The 19420-nt window shown below is 52.8% G+C and overlaps 1 protein-coding gene across 6 annotated transcripts in view; it reads left to right on the forward strand.

The window, feature by feature from the left end:
• USP20 (ubiquitin specific peptidase 20) overlaps positions 1–19420 on the forward strand; it is a 41916-nt gene that overhangs the window by 12499 nt on the left and 9997 nt on the right. For 5 of the 6 annotated variants that reach the window (XM_070454494.1, XM_070454508.1, XM_070454500.1 and 2 more), the window contains 13 exons: positions 481–577; positions 5111–5164; positions 7216–7278; positions 7586–7717; positions 8732–8828; positions 9173–9242; positions 10402–10515; positions 11571–11649; positions 13439–13886; positions 14413–14553; positions 14882–15012; positions 15301–15473; positions 16120–16214. In XM_070454494.1, coding sequence (XP_070310595.1) covers positions 497–577; positions 5111–5164; positions 7216–7278; positions 7586–7717; positions 8732–8828; positions 9173–9242; positions 10402–10515; positions 11571–11649; positions 13439–13886; positions 14413–14553; positions 14882–15012; positions 15301–15473; positions 16120–16214 — 1678 coding nt within the window. In that variant the 5' untranslated portion in view covers positions 481–496. The remainder of the gene's footprint in view (positions 1–480; positions 578–5110; positions 5165–7215; positions 7279–7585; positions 7718–8731; positions 8829–9172; positions 9243–10401; positions 10516–11570; positions 11650–13438; positions 13887–14412; positions 14554–14881; positions 15013–15300; positions 15474–16119; positions 16215–19420) is intronic. The other variant, XM_020874805.2, reaches the window with a different exon arrangement.

The following is a 19420-nucleotide window of genomic DNA, read 5'->3' on the forward strand; positions in this document are numbered from 1 at the left end:
TACTTGGTTTTCAGACCTGGCCTCTCCACCCTGCCCGCTGCTGCCCCCTGGTGTAGAGTGGTCTCCAGGTCAGGGAGCTGGTCTCTTTCAACAGAAGGACTGTGGTTTTAGATTCCCTAACAGACAGCTCCCCAAATGGAAGAAGCACCATTGCGCCTTCCCTATCAACAGTTCTCATCATCACACCCAGCGCTTGAATTCTAATCATCTCCCTGCACTTGCTGTCCCTGAGCCAGGCATTTCACTGATATTTCCTCCGTGAATCCTCTGAGCAACCTTTCCGGAAGGTGTTATCTCCCTCCCCAATCCTCAGCCGAAGAGGGTGAGGCTCAGAGCAGTTAAAGTAGCTTCTCCGGGTCACCAGCCAGTATGTGACAGATCTGAGGCTCGAGACCCAAGTATGCACTTAACCCCCAGCCTCTCCTGCCTCCAGCAGGCAGGGGCTGCCGTTAACCCAGGATCTCTTGTGTTTCCTTGTAGGTGAGCCCGGGCCAGCATGGGGGACTCCAGGGACCTTTGTCCTCATCTTGACTCGATAGGGGAGGTGACCAAAGAGGACTTGCTGCTCAAATCCAAGGTAAAGGGTCAGACTTTCTGGGGCTGAGGCCCACACCCAGGGCACACCGCCCCCCCCCCCCCCCCCCCCCGACCCCTGCCACATTCCTGGGATATAGACATTTCTGAAGCCGAGGAAGCACTGGCTCCCAGCAGTCTCTGCTTGGCCTTTTATGTAAATGGAAAAGCTGGCGTCTGTTCAGGAGGCCTTCCGGGGCTGCGTCCTAACAGCCATTAATTACCATGCAGACCATCCATTTGGGAGCACTGGTGCCCATTAGTGGCTGGAGCAGGTGCAAGGCGGAGAGTCAGGCTCCGAGAGTCCACGGGCATTTCTGCACACTTGACCTGAGAAGGGCTCAGGGAGGTTTAAAGAGAAGAGGTGGGCCACTGGTTTTTTTTTTTTTCTTGTCTATACTGTGGCTTGCAGGGTCTTAGTTCCCTGACCAGGGATCAAACCCATGCCCCCTGCAGTAGAAGCTTGGAGTCCTAACCGTGGGACCCCCAGGGGATTCCCAAAGGTGGGCCACACTAAACAGGGAGGATGTGTTTTTGTCTGTTTGTTAGATTAAAAATTTTTTTAAGTAGCTAACACTTTCACATGGAAATGACATAAGAATAAAAATGTGAAGGAGTCCCCTTCCCACCCGCTCTGTGCCCACCCTCTCCATCCCACCCTCCAGACAGCCACAAACTGGTTTCTTTTATCTTTTCAGAGTTTGCTTTTGGGAATACTTATTTTTCATTTTCCCCTCTGTTACATAAAAGGTAGTGTACTGTAGCTGTGTTGGTAACATGCTCTATTCACCTGGCAGTGTATCTTGGAGCTCTTTGGCCTCAGCACACGGATCTCATGGTTTGTCTTAAAGTTGCATCATAGTTCATTGTGTGGACTCCACAGCTGATCCTCTGTGGGTGGACATCCGGGCCCTTTGCAGCCTTCTGCCTGTATAGTGTCATTGTGTTCAGGGGCAGGGCCGTATGTAAGGGCCGTTCCCGGGGAGGGGGTTGGGTCAGACTCCCAGACAGGTTTCTGGGTCTTCTTTCCAGGCACCTAACGCTGGTCATTCAGCCTCCCTGCACCAGCAGGTGCTGGGTGGCTTTTGGCCTGAGCTGGTTTAGTCTCAGGCGTGATTCTTCAAAGTTCCTGTGGCTTCTTTTGAAGTCGTTTTGCTTGCTTTTACTGAACCAGGTTCATCTGCTGATTCATAGCAAGCCAAATGCTGAGACACCGAGGTTTGCGGCAAAGAAAGGGTTGGTTCACAGGGCAGCCAAGTGAGGAGACAGGAGAACAAGCCTCCGATCAGCCTCCCAGAAGGCGAGGGGCATGGGATGTTTATGGGATAAAGAAGCAGGGTGGTCTTAGGCGTGGGGAGAGATGAGGTCATCAGTGTTCGGCACAGGTGTGTCTGAGTTACGTGCTTCTTCCTAGGATGCGTGTTCAAAAATGGAGGTGCTTAGCATGATCTGAGGCTGGAGTTTTGGGCCCTTTGACATCAAAAGGTCATTTATCGGACACTTAACACACACCCAATTTTAGGGTTAGTGGTCCCAAACAGTCTTAGCCGGCTTGAACTGGACAAGACTCCGAGTTTCTGAAAAAACAGCTTAAACCCCTATTACTATAGCGACTCATACATCAGAGCTCTTATCTCTAGGGGTGGTTAAGGAGTCTTGTGATGTATAGGCTATATGAAGCATAGAGGGTATGCAGTTTAAAAAGAATAATAATTAAGGCAAGCTTGCTCAGTGAAGGCAGGCTTCAGGCAGAGGGGTTTTTTACCCAGCTGTTCCCTTAGTGCTGTTGTGTAAGACAAGTTCCATTTCTGTTCGTCACCAATTTCTGCTAACCCTGTGGAGCACGGTTTCAGTGTGGTCAGGAGGAACAGCAGAGCGAGGCTGCGGTGCGCTTGCAGTGTCTGACGCCGGGTCTCTTCCTGAGTCTGCACAGAGGAATAAGTGAAACAAACTCAGTTTCTTGGGAAATCTGAGAGCAGGGAGGAGATGAACAAGGCGGGAAGAGGGAGGCAGAACTTGGGAGATTGGGCTGGGACATGGCAGCCTTTTGGAAATCTACAAAATGAAACCAACATGGTTTTAAAATACCCAGAAGGCTCGAGGATGGAACCAGGTAGCTCACAATGGAGGCAATGCAGATGGCTGAGAAACTCTTGAAGAAAGGTGCTTGGCTTCCCTGGTGGTCAAGGATTCTGCCAGGAAACCAACACAGCACCGTCTCAGATGCATACGGCACATACGTGCTCTCACTCAGAGCCCACAGAGGGAGGGAAGTGGACCTGACGTTTGTAGTCGAGTTACCATGACTGTAGGGGTTCAGTTCCCACTCGGAATGTCTCTAGTCGCAGTGTATGCACCAGTTACAAGATTCGAATACAGCAGTGTTTCCTGAGCATTATCTGTAAAAGGGAAACACTGGTGGTCATCAGCGTATTTACCAGAAAGGGAATGAGTGAGGCAGTTGTGGCGTCTGTGCCTGTAGTGTGGGCCCGCGTGTACTTATCGCAAAGAATGGGATGGGGTCTCTGCGTACAGACATGGAAGGATGGCCCTAAATAGGGGGCAGAAGCCTGTTACTGAGAAGTTTGTATAGTGTGATCTTATTTTTACTAGCCAAAGGCATGGAGAGAAATACTTCAAGTTATTACAGCATATATATATTATATATAATACACTACATATTATATAGAGCATATATGTAATATCTGATACATTATGTACAGCGTCTATGGGGTCACACAGGGTCGGACACGACCGAGGCGACTTAGCAGCAGCAGCATATGTACAGCATACATGTATATAATGTATGACACAAATACAGCATGTATATTTTACATATAATATACTACACATTAGATACAGCATATATGTATTGTATGTAATACAGGACACATTATATATAGCATATTATATGATGTATACTATATGACACGTATATAGCATGTATGTATTATATATAATATGCTACACATTTTATACAGCATATGTGTATTGTATATAATATGCTACATGTTATATACAGCGTATGCGTATCATTTAAATTGTTGAAACAAGCATATAATACTTCTATCATTCATATGACTGAAATGAAAAAAAAAAAACTTGGGAAGATGGGAGTGAACTGTGAAATCAGAAAGTCACAAAAGAGATGACAAATTTGGAAAGGTCAGGAGCAGCCACTTTGAGTCTACCAAGCAGACTGGTCTCCTGCCACCCTTAGCATCCTTGGCAAGAGACCCTAAGACACAGACTGCAAACCTCAGCCCCACTGATGGGATGAGTTGCGCCTTCTCAACCTTACTGAGAGAGCCATGTTCAGGATTTTTACAAACACAGCCAGAATCCAGGCTTAGTGAAAAGAAGTTCCCACGGAGGCCTGAGGGTCGATGTGGCCACCCTTGGGGGGAAACGGCCTTTCCCGTAAGTTTGATGACCCTGACTCCTCAGCTGACAGTGCTTCCGACAGTAGGGTCATGACCTCTCCAAACCTCCATTTCTCATCTGTAGGAAGGGGATCTTGGGACCTGTTGCAGAGACTGTGGAAAGGATTACATGAGCAAGGTCCAGAGAACTTAGCTGGATACCTGGCTCATTGTGATCCCTCACCAGGGGTCAGCTTTACAACCGCTACAGAGACCAGTGCTTAGAATTCATCTCACTGCTGGCAGAGACACACTGGGTATTGTGGAAGCTCAGCTGGAAACTGCCGTTCTAGACAGACACAGACAAAGTTACTTAGGACAGTTTAAATTATAATGAAAAGACCTTGAAATATAGTGAGTTAAATGAGATAGGAGTTTACTTTTCTCATTGGGCAGTCCAGATGTAGGTGGCTCTGATAGAGTGGCTCTGTCATTCTCAACACATGGCTTTCACCTTCAGGTCCACAGTGATTACTTCAGTTCCTGCCATCACATCTGCATTCCAGCCAGTGGAAACAGGAGAGAGACCAAGGGTTGTGCAAAACTCAGAAGTGGCACATGTCACTTTTTACTGTTATGCTGTTGACTAGAACTGAGCCCTGTGATCACAGTGGGGGCTAAGACACATAGTCTGTAGTTCACTGACCATGTGCTCAGCCAAAATTCATAGATTCTTTTATTAAAGCAGGGAAGAGAGATATCAGTGGACCAGAAGCAGGCTCTGTCATCCTGATCAACAGATACCTGGGTGTTTCTGTGGTCAACAAATACACTGATCTGATTTGTACCAGACTCTGTGAAGTTGCAGGGGTAGGCAAAACTGTGGGTTCCTTCATGGAACCCGTAGTCTAGGCAGGCAGAAAGGCTTAAATAAATGAGTGTCATGAAGAAGTAGAAGGTGTGATGAGAGCATATTAAGGGGTCTCTTTGCTTAAGCTTTAAGTGATTGTGTTGAAAATGTTTTTTCACGTGAAAAAACAAAATTCAAACAGTAAAGCTTAAAGTGCCCCCATGGGCTGGATCTCTGTGAGGCAAAGCCTCTGAGCTGAGTCTGATGGCATGCATTCTGGGGCTACTCACACCCTCCTCTTCCTCTCTTTCCCCACCTCACACAGAGCACCTGTCAGTCATGTGGGGTTTCTGGACCCAACCTGTGGGCCTGTCTCCAGGTAAGTTTCCTGCAGCTGTTGGGGGCCTGGAGCTGGGTCCAGACTCTGGGCTGGGAATACCTGTCCTCTGTGGGCACTGCCTGAAACCTTGGGCAGGGACACAGGGCATGGATGTCTCGGGTGTGGTGCCCAAGCCAAGAGGGCCCCAGAGTGCGCCAGCCCCTGGGCTGCCTGCCCTGGCAACCGTTAAAGATGACGAGGGAAAAGCAGGCTAGAGAAGACTCTGGACTGAATGAGCGCATCGGCATGAAGGGGAAATTTCTGCCCAGCATGTGCATGTGAGACGATGTAGCGTCTTGGCTGTGAGCTCTGGCGCTTGTTAGTGGCAGTTTGTGCCGGGGCCGGGTCTTCCCACGTGGCTCAGCGGCACAGAATCCACCTGCAACGCAGGAGGCGCTGGAGACAAGAGTCTGACCCCTGGGTCGGGAAGATCCCCTGGAGGAGGAAATGGCTACCCACTCCAGTATTCTTGCCTGGAGAATCCCGTGTACAGAGGAGCCTGGCGGGCTACAGTCCATGGGGTTGCAAAGAGTCAGACATGACTGAGTTACTGAGCGTGTGCGCACACGCGCGCGCACACACACACACACACACACACGCAAATGCACACAGAGGAGCCTGGCGGGCTACAGTCCATGGGGTTGCAAAGAGTCAGACATGACTGAGTTACTGAGCGTTCGCACGCGCGCGCACACACACACACACACACACACACACATAAATGCACACAGAGGAGCCTGGCGGGCTACAGTCCATGGGGTTGCAAAGAGTCAGACATGACTGAGTTAGTGAGCATTCGCGCGCGCACACACACACACACACACAAATGCACACATATCCCTGGGCCAGTCTGGGTCTTTGTTTTGCCATCTATAAAGGAGAGGCCGCAACACTGACGACTGCCCCTACCTTGTGGACCCCCCCTCAGGGTAGAATTTGACGAGATGGTGCCTGTGATGGCCTTAACAGGGTGTGTGGCCTGTAGACAGTGTCCGGTAAAATCTGATTGTGATTATCATGCTCACCCAAATGAATAACAGTAGATGTGTGAACAAGTGATGGTTTTCTCCGGGGGTTGCAGAATTATAGGTAATTCATTTTTGTCTGTAACTTTGTAGTGTTTTCCAACTTTCCTGCAGGTATATATCTCACTATATAATCTTACTAAAAATTTCTTTGAAAACAAATACGAGAGACAAAAAAAGGCAGCCGATGGGCACACAGATCACAGTTCAAGTCTCTTTGCAGGAGACCCAGGAGCCTCTGTAGGGCTCTGGCCTCGTCCTTTCGGGCCTGTCACTCAGGGCAAACTACACTGCAGGACGCTGTCTGGGGCCCCAGGGACGGCCCACGGGAGCGGGAGTCATGGCCCCGCCTCCCGGGAGCCCACAGACGCCCCCCGAGAGACCGAGACGGAACTTGACACAGCCTCTGTGACAGCCCAAAGCACGTTTTCTTGAAAAGCCCTCACCCGCCAGTGCAGTGTTGACCACTGCTCAGGGTGTACCAGAGCTCTCCTGCCGTGAAACAGTCCGACAGCCAGGGCCGGGGTTGGAGGCCACAAGCTGGGCCTCAGGAGCTGGGTGGATTTGGGGGAGGAGAGCGTAAGGCCAGAGGCAGGTCACCAGGGGGCACGGGGTCAGCACAGGGCCCCCTGGCCGCCTCTGCCCATTCAGTGTCCCCTGTCAGAAAACGGCTGTGAGGCCCAGGCTCCCCCTGCCCCCAACCAAAAGCATGGTCCCGCCAACTGGCCCATCAGGAAGTGGGGTTTTGGTGGAAAAGAGGCAAGTGGAGAGGGAGAGGGTCAGGACGCCCAGCAGCCAGGCCTCTCAGCCCAGGGCCCACCGCCCATCTCGCTTGGAGGCGGGGAGGCTGTGCGGCGGCCAGCTGTGCCCAGCGCGCACCTTGGGTGTGCAGACCTGTGTCCCCGCCCGGCGGCCGGGTCTTGGTTCCTGGGGGTGCCAGGGGATGGCGGCGGGGACACCCCCTCATGGCGTGGCCCTGTCTGTCCTCTGGGCCGCCCCCTCCGCTCCCCTTCCTTCTCTCCCCAGGTCTCTTGCTCCTACGTCGGCTGCGGAGAATCCTTCGCTGACCACAGCACCCTCCACGCACAGGTGAGCGTGGTGGCCGGGAGCGTGGGCCCCAAGGTCAGACAGCCCAGAGTTCAGACCCCAGCTCCAGCCGCCCCCTGGCTCCACCCACCTCTCTGGGCCTCGGAGGTTGTGTGTGTAAAATGGGAACAGTCACAGCAAAGAGGGAAGAGAGGAGGCAGCCACAGCCCTTGGCACGCCTGGCCGAGGTGGGGGGAGCAGAATCTGAGATTCCTGGAAATCTTGAGATTTTCCCGAGCCCACATTGCGGAGGCAGCCTGCGGCCCGGGTAGGCCAGTGTCTTCTCCTGCCTTTGCGTCTTGCCCTCTAGGCAAAAAAGCACAATCTGACGGTGAACCTGACCACGTTCAGGGTGTGGTGCTATGCCTGCGAAAAGGAAGTGTTCCTGGAGCCGCGGCTGGCGGCCCACGTGCCTGGCCCTGCGCCCAAGTTCTCAGAGCAGGTGAGGGGGCGCAGGGGCCAGCCAGTGGCGAACCAAGGGCGAGGGCAGGGCTGTGGGTCCCCAACAGCATCTGTTCCCGCTCTGAGTTCCCAGGTGGCACTGAGGAGCTCAGGTCAGCTAATGCCCGCTGAGCCCCAGCCCTGTCCAGAGCGGTGTGAGGGCTCAGGACGCAGAAGTGACTGGGGGGGGGGGGGGCGGGTCGGCTTTGGGGGTGCCCTGGGCCGAGGCCGGCGTGGGACACACCTGGACACCTTCCCCCCAGGCAGTGCACCAGGCCAGGAGCCATTCAGGCCCTTCAGGGAGGTGGGTGGGGGGCCCAGCGCAGAGCTGACCCTCAGGGAGGGGTCACTCAATCGGCATCTGAGCCCCCAGAGAGGCCTGGCGTGTCTGGGTGCAGTGCTGTCGTTCCTCCATGTTGACACTGAGGGTCACATAGTAGGTGCTCAATAAATGTGTATAGACTCTTTGTGGACATACATGATCAATATATATGATTTTTTTTTTTTAACAAAAAAGTCTGTAAAAAGTATATACAAATCCTGTTTTGGGTGTGTGTGTGTGTGTATTAACAGTTTATATGTAACAGAGATACAATAATCAATAGTGTTTGTCTCAGAAAAGTTGGGCTGCCTGTTTTTTCTTTGTTTCTATTTTTTCTCAAATTAGTTATAAATATTACTCATTATCGTAAGTACAGTACAAGTCAGAGAGTTCCCAGGGCAGGGCCACTAGGTCAGTTCAGTTGAGTCACTCAGTCGTGTCCGACTCTTTGCTACCCCATGGGCTGCAGCACACCAGGCCTCCCAGTCCATCACCAGCTCCCGGAGTTTACTCAAACTCAGGCCCTGTCTCACCCACCATGCCCCCTGCTCCGGGGGGCTGACTGAGTTGTTAGGGGTCTGGGCTTCTCCCCCGACAGCCCAGCGCAGGGATGGGCATGTGGGCCTGCCCCCAGCCCCTCTCCCGCCTCACCTACTGGTCTTCCTGACTTCTCACCCTGGCTCTTGAACGCAGGATTCTCCACCGTCCTCCCACCCTCTGAAAGCCGTCCCCATTGCTGTGGCAGACGAAGGAGAGTCCGAGTCGGAGGACGATGACCTCAAGCCACGAGGTAACAGCCCCACGAGGTGCCAGCCCCCGAGCTGTGCCGCCTGGGCAGCTGGGGCAGTGTAGGCTGCTATCTGTGACACGGGGGCCTCCCTGGAGTGCCTCAGCCCTGTGCCCCTGGGCAGGCCAGCGTCTTTCAGCCTGGGCTGCTGCCCTTGCTTGGCGTGGACAGTGGGCTGCACGGGGCAGAGGGCGAAAGGGTCTGTGGGTTCTGTCCACCGCGGTAACTGGAGCTGCAGGGAGCAGGACTCCATCGGCTGACGCGGCAGGTCCTGGGGGGCTTGGGAGCCACGGCTCCTCTCCGAGTGCTCACCGTCCCCTCCCTCTGTGTGTGTGCTGGTGCCACAGGCCTCACGGGCATGAAGAACCTCGGCAACTCCTGCTACATGAACGCGGCCCTGCAGGCCCTGTCCAACTGGTAGGTTTCACCTCATCTGGGAGCCGGGGAGCCCTGGGAACAGCAGCTGCTGCCCCCAAGCTGGGTCGTGTGTTGCTCACAGAAGCCTGGATGTGGGTATACATCAAGACGCCCCAAGCCACACCTGCCCTTTGACCTAGCAATCCCTCCTATGGGAATTTATCCTAAAGGAGGTTCCAGTACCCAGAGAGATTGAGAAAGCTGTCTGTGCTGTTCCTCACCCTGCCGTTTATTGGAAGCGTGTTCAATTCAGTTCAGTTCAGTCGCTCAGTCGTGTCCGACTCTTTGCGACCCCATGAATCGCAGCACACCAGGCCTCCCTGTCCATCACCAACTCCGTGTTAAAGGCCCATAAAAATCACAAATTTAGTACAGACCAGCTTTATGTGAGTTCAGGAAAATATGGTGCAGGACAATATTTGCTGAAATGGGGAGGAGTTCAGAATATGATAAGTAGAAAAAGGTTGTGAACCTTTGTATGGTGCAGTCCCATTTTGGGGGTGAAAATATTATTTTCCATCTAGGACACCCTCTACTCCTTGAGACTGGGCCATCTCCTCTGTCTGGCACTCAGGGTCTCACACAGAACTAAGGGTTCTGTGTGTGTGTGAAGGAGGGGAGGGATGGGGCTCTGCATGCATAGAAAATTCTAGGAGGATATGCCCCCAAATCTTCAGAGTAGCTAGCCTCACTCACATGGTAGGATTAAGGTCAGTTACTATTGTTTGCTTATCTGTATTTCCTAATTTTTCTATAAGTGACTATTTCTTATGTAATGAAATAACAAAAACAAAGAAAAAAGAAGTGGGGGAGAGGCCTTTAGGCTCAGGAAGAGTTTCTAAGCAGGGGCCGACAAAAGAAGGGGTGATGGTTCCTCTAATTTTTACACAATAGTCTTTAAAGGAAGACCTTATCTCCAGTGCACTCACATTCTAAGGTTGAGGGGGTTAGGACCTCAGTGTATGAATTTGGGGGGGATACGATTCAGCCCCATAACAGCCCTATAACAGGTCTGTGAAGTCACCTACAGGTATTTATGGCTCTGGGGGGCCCTAGTATATCCCCACACAGGACACTTGCTCCTCCAGCCAGCTGTTGTAAACAATGCCACATGCCCCTTCTCTTTTTTGCTGACCTGGTTCCCTGCCCCCTCCCCCAGCCCCCCGCTCACCCAGTTCTTCTTGGAGTGTGGAGGCCTGGTGCGCACAGACAAGAAGCCAGCCCTGTGCAGAAGTTATCAGAAGCTGGTCTCTGAGGTCTGGCACAGGAAACGGTGAGTGACCGAGTCCCCGACCTCGGGCAGGGGCATGGGGACAGGCTTTCTTGATGGGGCCCCTTGATGGAGCACTTCTGGTGCCCTCAGCCTCTCCCCATCACGGGCCGCACTTCCCCCTGCATCATGCTTACTGGAGCCCTTCCAGGTATAGGTCACAGCCAACTCTGGCTCGCAAACTGGGGAAACTGAGGTCCAGGGAGATTGAAGCGTCTTGCCCAAGATAACACGTCTTGTGAAAGGCGCAGCCTGAACTTGAACCTGGCGTTGACTGCAGCTGGCAGCGCTTCAGAGCGTGTGTGCTGAGGTCCGGAGACACGTGGTGACCACTCCTAGGTATCAGCCACATCTGTGCAGGCTGAACAGGGTTTCAGAAGTGGTGGCTGACGCTGACCAGACAGGGGCTTTAGCTCAGTGTAAAAGGAGTTTAAAGACCAGATGCCTGAGGTCGATCCAGGAAAACGTTAAAATTGGGAATAAAGTGAGTGCATAGAAATATATTAATTTAAAAGCAGATTTTTAAACAGCCTGATGCCATACAGCTCCAACTTTAAGCCACAGTCAAGTGTTTACCTGCATGTAATTTTGTGTCTGCATCGTCAAGGAAACGTCTGGAAATCATGGTGGTTATCTCTACAGGATGCTGCTAGTGTTGATGATTCTTTGCTGTGCTTTTCTGAAATTTTCTATTTTTATTTTTTGAAATTTTCTATTTTTAAATGATGAACATGTATGGCTTTTGAAATTAGAAAGCCACAGTAAATATTTCAGAATGAGAACAATTTTAAAGGAGGCGTGTCATGGGCTGGCAGGACATGATGCCATCCTAGTCAAGAGCTCTCTGCCTGGCTGAGCCATGACTTGATGTTTTCCTTTCCTGACCTTAGAGATGTGCAGACCTGCTGAGGTCCCTGGCCGGGCCAGCACCGCCCAACATTGCAGTAAATGCCACACAGAGCCCGATCTGGCCATCAGGGCCGCCCAGCTGTCCTCGCAGGCTGGAGCAGCGCAGAGCCGACCGCCACCGTGTACTAACGGATTTGGTCTTCCTACAGCCCCAGCTACGTGGTTCCTACCAGCCTGTCCCACGGGATCAAGTTGGTCAACCCAATGTTCCGAGGCTATGCCCAGCAGGTAGGCCACCTGAGCTGCCCCAGGAGATACCCAGGGCTGTAAACCAAGACCAGTGTGGAGAAGACCAGGGGTCTGCATTGCCAGGCGGGACTCCTGGACTAGACTCGCTGCTCGAGCCCTTCACGGGTGCAAGGACCTCAGAGCCTCCCAGCAACCTTCCGGTGTTCTCCCCACCCAACAGATGGGGAGACTGAGGTTCAGCGGGCAAGTCCTCACCCAGTGACCACGTGCCAGTTACACAGCTGGTACAAGGCAGAGGGGAGGGTTGGCCTCAGGCAGCCTTGACTCTGGGTGTGTGTACCTCCAACTACTCACATTGGCCCATGCTTTCTCCTTCCCTGAACCACAGGCAAATTTCACTTTTAATAAACTAGGCATTTTGATGGTAAGTTTTTGTAAATCTAGAGATCCCCTCTAGAATCAGTGGTATCTTTCTATGACATAAATTCACGGACTCACGGTGAAGCAGAATGCAGCCACACACTTCCTACTGCCCCGAGCTGACTGTTCAGGTGACCCCGGTCCTACCCCAGATGGGGTTTCACTGCTGGGCTTGCAGCTGGGGCCGAACCTGCTTGACACTCTGCTGACGAAATCCACCCAGAGCTGGCCCCTCCCTCGGCTAGAACTGAGGAAACAAGACCCCTCTTTCCATGTTGGCAAACTGAGGCTTTGGGTATGTGGCTGGCTCTGGCCACTGCATAGTCGCCGCCTCGTGTGGGTGGGAGGTGGGCCCTAGGGGCTGCTTCTGACATCCAGGTCAGGGACTGTGAGGGACAGGACTGGACTTTGAACCCAGTGGCCCCACACGGGCACCAGGGGCCCCCAGCTGCCTGCGGCCGGCCACCATCATCTTCTGACCTTCTGAAGCACGTCCTGTGTGCACCGCTCCTGCCTGGGCCAGTGGGCAAGGCTGTCCAGAGGCCTCGCTGCCCTGGCTCCCCCTGGGCTTGCGTCGTCATCACAGAGTAGTCAGGGTAACAGCAGCACTGCCGGGATCAGAGGCCCAGCCAGCCTGCCGTGGCAACTCTGTCCTGCCCACTTCCTGTCCGGGCCACTGAGTCGTGCCCAGGCCTGTGGGACGCCTGTCCGTCCTGCCACAAGTCACGGGAAGGCATGGGCACCAGGGCTGGCGAAAGGGCCAGAGAAGCAGAGAGCGCCAGGGGCGGGTTAAGATTATTGGTGGCCTGGCCTGCCAGTTGGCATTGCTGCCCACGAAATTCAGCACACCTCCCCACGGCGTCACCTGTGTGCTACTCAGCTCTGTGCTCACACTCACTTCCCTCCTTTTGGGAGCAAGGAGACTTTCATGGCTGAATGCTTACATCCACTGTCTCCCATGCTGAATCAGAAGCAGGGCTGGAGTCGGGCGGACCTGGGTCACCCCGTCCACTCTGCCACTTCAGAGCGCGAGACCTGGGAAGGGTCGGCTGGCCTCCCAGCCTTTGTGTCCTCAGTAGAAGGGGTGGAGAAGGAAAGGGCAACCCACTCCAGTATTCTTGCCTAGAGAATCCCGTTGACAGAGGAGCCTGGTGGGCTGCTGTCCATAGGGTCGCCCAGAGTCAGACATGACTGAAGCGACTTAGCATGCATGCATGCACTGGAGAAGGAAATGGCAACCCACTCCAGTGTTCTTGCCTGAAGAATCCCACGGACAGGGGAGCCTGGTGGGCTGCCGTCTGTGGGGTCGCACAGTCGGACACGACTGAAGTGACCTAACTGCAGCAGCCGCAGCAGAAGGGTCAGGTGGGCCCTGCCGGCCCGTGCTGAGGCCGCCCTGGAATTCCAGGACACCCAGGAATTCTTGCGCTGCCTGATGGACCAGCTGCACGAGGAGCTCAAGGAGCCCGTGGCGGCCACCGCGGCAGCGCTGACCGAGGCGCGGGACTCGGACTCCAGCGACACGGACGAGAAGCGGGAGGGCGACCGGAGCCCCTCCGAGGACGAGTTCCTGTCCTGCGACTCCAGCAGCGACCGCGGCGAGGGCGACGGGCAGGGGCGCAGCGGCGGAGGCTCCCAGGCCGAGGCGGAGCTGCTGATGGCGGACGAGGCGGGCCGCGCCATCTCCGAGAAGGAGCGCATGAAGGACCGCAAGTTCTCCTGGGGCCAGCAACGCACCAACTCGGAGCAGGTGGACGAGGACGCCGACGTGGACACCGCCATGGCCGCCTTGGAGCAGCAGCCCCCGGAGACGGAGCAACCTTCCCCGCGCTCCACCAGTCCCTGCCGGACGCCAGGTACCAGCCAGCCGCGGGGGAACCACGGCCCCGTTGGACCCCAGCCCTACCCTGGGGGGCTTAGTCAGGAAAGAATCTGCCTGCAGTGCAGGAGACTGGGTTTGATCCCTGGATCCGGAAGGTCTCCTGGAGAAGGGAATGGCAACCCACTCCAGTATCCTCGCCTGGAGGGTCCCATGGACAGAGGAGCCTGGCGGGCTACAGTCCATGGGGGTCGCAAACAGTTGGACACGACTGAGCGACTAACACTAGGGGGCTGCTCTCCCATTAGACCCGGCCTCTGGGTGAACAGTCAGGGGAATAGCATGTCACTTGGTTGAGAAGGAGTGAGATAGGAGTCCGCCCTGAGTTCAAGCCCCCACCGGGAATAGGAAGTTTGTGGACACATGTCCTGTGTAGGGACTGGGGAGTGGGCTGGGCTCGGTTCAGGCCTTGGTGCCCCTCCGAGGCACTGGAGGTCTTCCTGACCAGGCCGGGGGCTGGCCCAGCCGCCCAGCACGGTGCCCCTCGCTCCATCCGCCCCCAGAACCGGACAACGAGGCGCACATGCGCAGCACCTCCCGGCCCTGCAGCCCCGTCCACCACCACGAGGGCCATGCCAAGCTGGCCAGCAGTCCTCATCGTGCGAGCCCCGTGAGGATGGGGCCTGCCTACGTGCTCAAGAAAGGTTCGGAGGAGCTGGCAGGTGGAGAGGGGAAGCGGGCAGGGCCTCGCCGCCTGGAGCTTGGGGCGGGGCACGGGGGCGGAGGTTGCGCCCCTGGTGGCCGGTGTTTAGCTTGCGATCCCTTGCTGCCAGGGGCTGTGCCGCGCGCCCTTCACGCGGTGTCTCTGAGCCGTGCTGGCATGGCTGGGACATGAGTTGTGGGGGTAGGCCTCCCACAGACCCAGGAGGTGGTGTGGGAGCCGGCCACGTGACTCGTACAGGCGCGACCCCCCAGCGCCCGCCCCTGGCTCCCCAGGCAGGCGGGCGGGGTGGGGCCTAGCCCCAGGTCTAGCCCTAGACGCGGTGCCCCCAGCCCAGGTCCCCGGCAGCCGGCGGCGGAAGGAGCAGAGCTACCGCAGCGTCATCTCAGACATCTTTGACGGCTCCGTCCTCAGCCTCGTGCAGTGTCTCACCTGTGACCGGGTGGGTGCCCCGCGGGGAGGGGAGCGATGCACAGGGCTTCCCACTCAGCTTGGGGCTGGGGCACTGGCTCTCCGCCCGGTGCCCCCCGCCCTGCATCTCTCTAGAGGCGGGCCCTGGTCGTGGGGCTCCCCGTGTCCCAGGAATGGGGAGCAGGCTCTCTGTCCCACGCCTGTCACCTGGCAGCCGGGGTTTGGGGTCCAGACCCAGGCTGGTCTGGGCAGGGCAGAACCCTGGCAGGTGGAAAGCCAGGCTGACCTTCAACCTCCCCCTCCCACCCCCCGCCCCCAGGTGTCCACCACGGTGGAGACATTCCAGGACCTGTCACTGCCCATTCCTGGCAAGGAGGACTTGGCCAAACTCCACTCGGCCATCTACCAGAACGTGCCAGCCAAGCCGGGCACCTGCGGGGACAGCTATGCTGCCCAGGGCTGGCTTGCCTTTATTGTGGAGTATATCCGACGGTGTGTCCACCTCTCTGCCTGCTGGAAGACATAACCACCCTTGGCCTGGTCTTCCTGGAGCTGGCAGCCTGACGGGCCGACAGACCTTTAACAGGAAAACACTAGCTTTCACAGGGATGAGGGTGTAGCTCGGAAGGGGCTTGAGGCTGAAGGATGCTCAGAAGTTAGCATGTTCTGTGGCCGTCCTGAGGTGGCCTGGTTTGAGCAGGGCCATGGATTGGAAGGCAGTAATGATGGGGAGAGTGACCAGGTGGCAGCTAGAAAGGAGGGCAGTGGCTGAGTGAGGGCCTGGCCCTGCAGGGAGAGCGGGTGGCCTTTCTGGAGCCCCCACTGTGTTCCATGAAGCCTGCTTTACCCTCCTGATGTCAGGAACCTGTGCTCTGCCCTGAAGACAGGCCAGCATGGCCAGGGCCTCTTCACAGACAGGGAAGGCAAGACTCAGGGGGAGGTAATGTTACCCTTGCAGGGACACTGGCTGGTGGTCCCAGGTTTCTGGCTCCAGACCTCAGTTCACTCCATGCAACAGGCCAGGCTGCCTCTCTGGACCCGAACAGACCTCAGGCCCCAGGCCCCCATGTCCTACTCTTGCCAAGACCCTGGCGGCAACCCCCACCCCCACACACACACTCCCTTTCTGTCTCTGTAGGTTTGTGGTATCCTGTACCCCTAGCTGGTTTTGGGGGCCAGTCGTCACCCTGGAAGACTGCCTGGCTGCCTTCTTTGCTGCTGATGAGCTGAAGGGTGAGTGGACTGGGCTGGAATGGGGCTGAGGTGGCTGGGTAAGCATACAGTTCGAGGTTTCTGGGACTCACTCTCAGTGCCTCACCCCTGCCTACTGGGCTGGGTCTGGGACTGCATACTCTCGCAGCCCCACCACCTTGAAGTTCTTAGGGGTTCCCTTATTTTCTTTTATTTACTAATTTGGCAGACAAAAAGGATAGCGTTCTTTAATTTTGCATTTCCTTGATTATTGACAAACTCAAACATTTAAAATATTGACTGTATTTCCCAGTTTGAAATTTCCCGTTCCTGTCCTCTTCCTGTTTTTCTGTTCAGGGATTGGCATCTCATTAACCTTTGGGAAAACTCTTTTTAATTTTTAAGTGTGATAAGATATTTATTCCCTTCTAGAGAAGGGAAAGGCTACCCACTCCACTATTCTGGCCAGGAGAATTCCATGGACTATACAGTCCATGGGGTTGCAAAGAGTCAGACACAACTGAGTGACTTTAGCTTAAGATATGTATAACATAAAATGTACCATCATGACTACTTTTAAGTGTTCAGTTCAGTGTAGTATTAATTATATACATATTGTCGTGCAACTAATTTCAGGATGTTCTCATCTTGTGGAACTGAAACTCTCTGTCCCTTAAATAGCAGTGCCCTGTCTCCCCTTCCACCAGCCCTGGGCAACCACCATCCTACTTTCTGTCTTTCTGTATTTGACTATTCTAGGTGCCTCAATCCAAGTTGAATCATACAGTGTTTGTCCTTTAGTGACTGGCCTGTGTCTCTTAGCATGACATCCTCAGGGTTCATCCATATCGTAGCAGGTACAGGTTTCCTTCCTGTTTTAAGGCCAAATAATATTCCATTGTGTGAATAGACCACGTTTTGTTTATTCATCATCTGTCAGTGGACCCTTGGGTTGCTCCCACCATTTGGCTTTGTGAATAATGCTGCAGTGAACAGGGATGCACAGAATACTCTTTGAGACAGTGATTGCATTTCCTTTAGTTGTATACCCATTAGTGGGATTGCTGGGTTTTGTAATCGTTCTCAAAATTCAGGCTTATTCAAAATTCTCCAAGCCAGGCTTCAATAGTACGTGAACCGTGAACTTCCAGATTTTCAAGCTGAATTTAGAAAAGGCAGAGGAACCAGAGATCAAATTGCCAACATCTGCTGGATCATCGAAAAAGCAAGAGAGTTCCAGAAAAACATCTACTTCTGCTTTATTGACTGTGCCAAAGCCTTTGACTATGTGAATCACAACAGACTGTGGAAAATTCTTAAAGAGATGGGACTACCAGATCACCTGACCTGCCTCCTGAGAAATCTGCATGCAGGTCAGGAAGCAACAGTTAGAAGTGGACATGGAACAACAGACTGGTTCCAAATCGGGAAAGGAGTACATCAAGGCTGTATATTGTCACCCTGCTTATTTAACTTATATGCAGAGTACATCATGAGAAACGCTGGGCTGGATGAAGCACAAGCTGGAATCAAGATTGCTAGGAGAAATATCAATAACCTCAGATACACAGATGATACCACCCTTATGGCAGAAGGCAAAGAAGAACTAAAAAGCCTCTTGATGAAAGTGAAAGAGGAGAGTGAAAAAGTTGGCTTAAAACTCAACATTCAGAAAACTAAGACCATGACATCGGGTTCCATTACTTCATGGCAAATAGATGTGGAAACAATGGCAACAGTAACAGACTTTATTTTCTTGGGCTCCAAAATCACTGCAGATGGTGACTGCAGCCATGAAATTAAAAGATGCTTGCTTCTTGGAAGAAAAGCTATGACCAACCTAGACAGCATATTAAAAAAACAGAGATATTATTTTGCCAACAAATATCCATCTAGTCAAGGCAGTGGTTTTTCCAGGTTCATGTATGCATGTGAGAGTTGGACTATAAAGAAAGGTGAGCACTGAAGAATTGATGCTTTTGAACTGTGGTGTTGAAGAAGACTCTTGAGAGTCCTTTGGACTCAAAGAGATCCAACCAGTCAATCCTAAAGAAAGCCAGTCCTGAATATTCATTGGAAGGACTGATGCTGAAGTTGAAACTCCAATACTTTGGCCACCTGATGCTAAGAACTGATTCATTGGAAAAGACCCTGATGCTGGGAAAGATTGAGGGCAGGAGGAGAAGGGGATGAAAGAGGATGAGATGGTTGGATCGCATTACCGACTTGATGAACATGAGTTTGAGTAAGCTCTGGGAATTGTTGATGGACAGGGAAGCCTGGCGTGCTGCAGTCCATTGGGTCGCAAAGAGTCAGACATGACTGAGTGACTGAACTAAACTGAATGATTGTTCTATTAATTGTTTTATTTTTTTGAGGAACTACTATGCCATCTTCTATAATAACTGCTGATTTACAGTCCCACTAATAGTGCACAAGGGTTCTCTTTTCTCTACATCCTTGCCAAAACTTGTATTCTCTTGTCTCTTTAAAAAATCTCTTTCTGGGATTTCCCTGGTGGTCCAGTGGTTAGGCCTCCACACTTTCACTGCTTGAGGGCCTGAGTTCAGTCCCATGTCGGGGAATTAGGATCCCACAAGCCATGTGATGCAGCCAAAAATAAATACACAAGTAAGTTTTAAAAATTGAAAAGCTTTCTTTTTGATGATAACTATTCTAACAGGTGTGGGGTGATAACACATTGTGTTTTTCATTATCATTCCATGATGATTAGTCATGTTGAGCATGTTTTATGTACCTGTTGGCCATCTGTATATCTTCTTTGGAAAAATGCCTGTTTAGGTCCTCTGCCCATTTCTAAGTGATACTGTTTGTGGTTTGCTATTGACTTGCATGAATTCTTTATATATTTTGGATGTTAACCTCTAATCTTATATATGATTTCTAAAATATTTTCTCCCATCCTGTAGATCCCCTCCTCATTTTGTTGTTTGTTTTTTTGCTATGCGGAAGCTTTTTAGTTTGATGTAGTCCCACTTGTTTATTTTTGCTAATAAAAAATCCTATCCAAAAAAATCACTGCTAAGACCAATGTCCATGAACTTTTTTTCCTTCTGTTTTCTTCCAGAAGTGTTATAGTGTTATATAGTTATAGTGTTATATAGTTAAAGACATTTAAGTCTTTAACTAATTTCAAGTTTATTTTTGTGAGTAGGGTAAGATGGGGTACAATTTCATTCTTTTGCATGTGAATATCCAGTTTTCCCAACACTGTTTATTGAAAAGAT

Source organism: Odocoileus virginianus, chromosome 2 (genome assembly GCF_023699985.2).
Source record: "Odocoileus virginianus isolate 20LAN1187 ecotype Illinois chromosome 2, Ovbor_1.2, whole genome shotgun sequence".
Taxonomy (NCBI): Eukaryota; Metazoa; Chordata; class Mammalia; order Artiodactyla; family Cervidae; genus Odocoileus; species Odocoileus virginianus.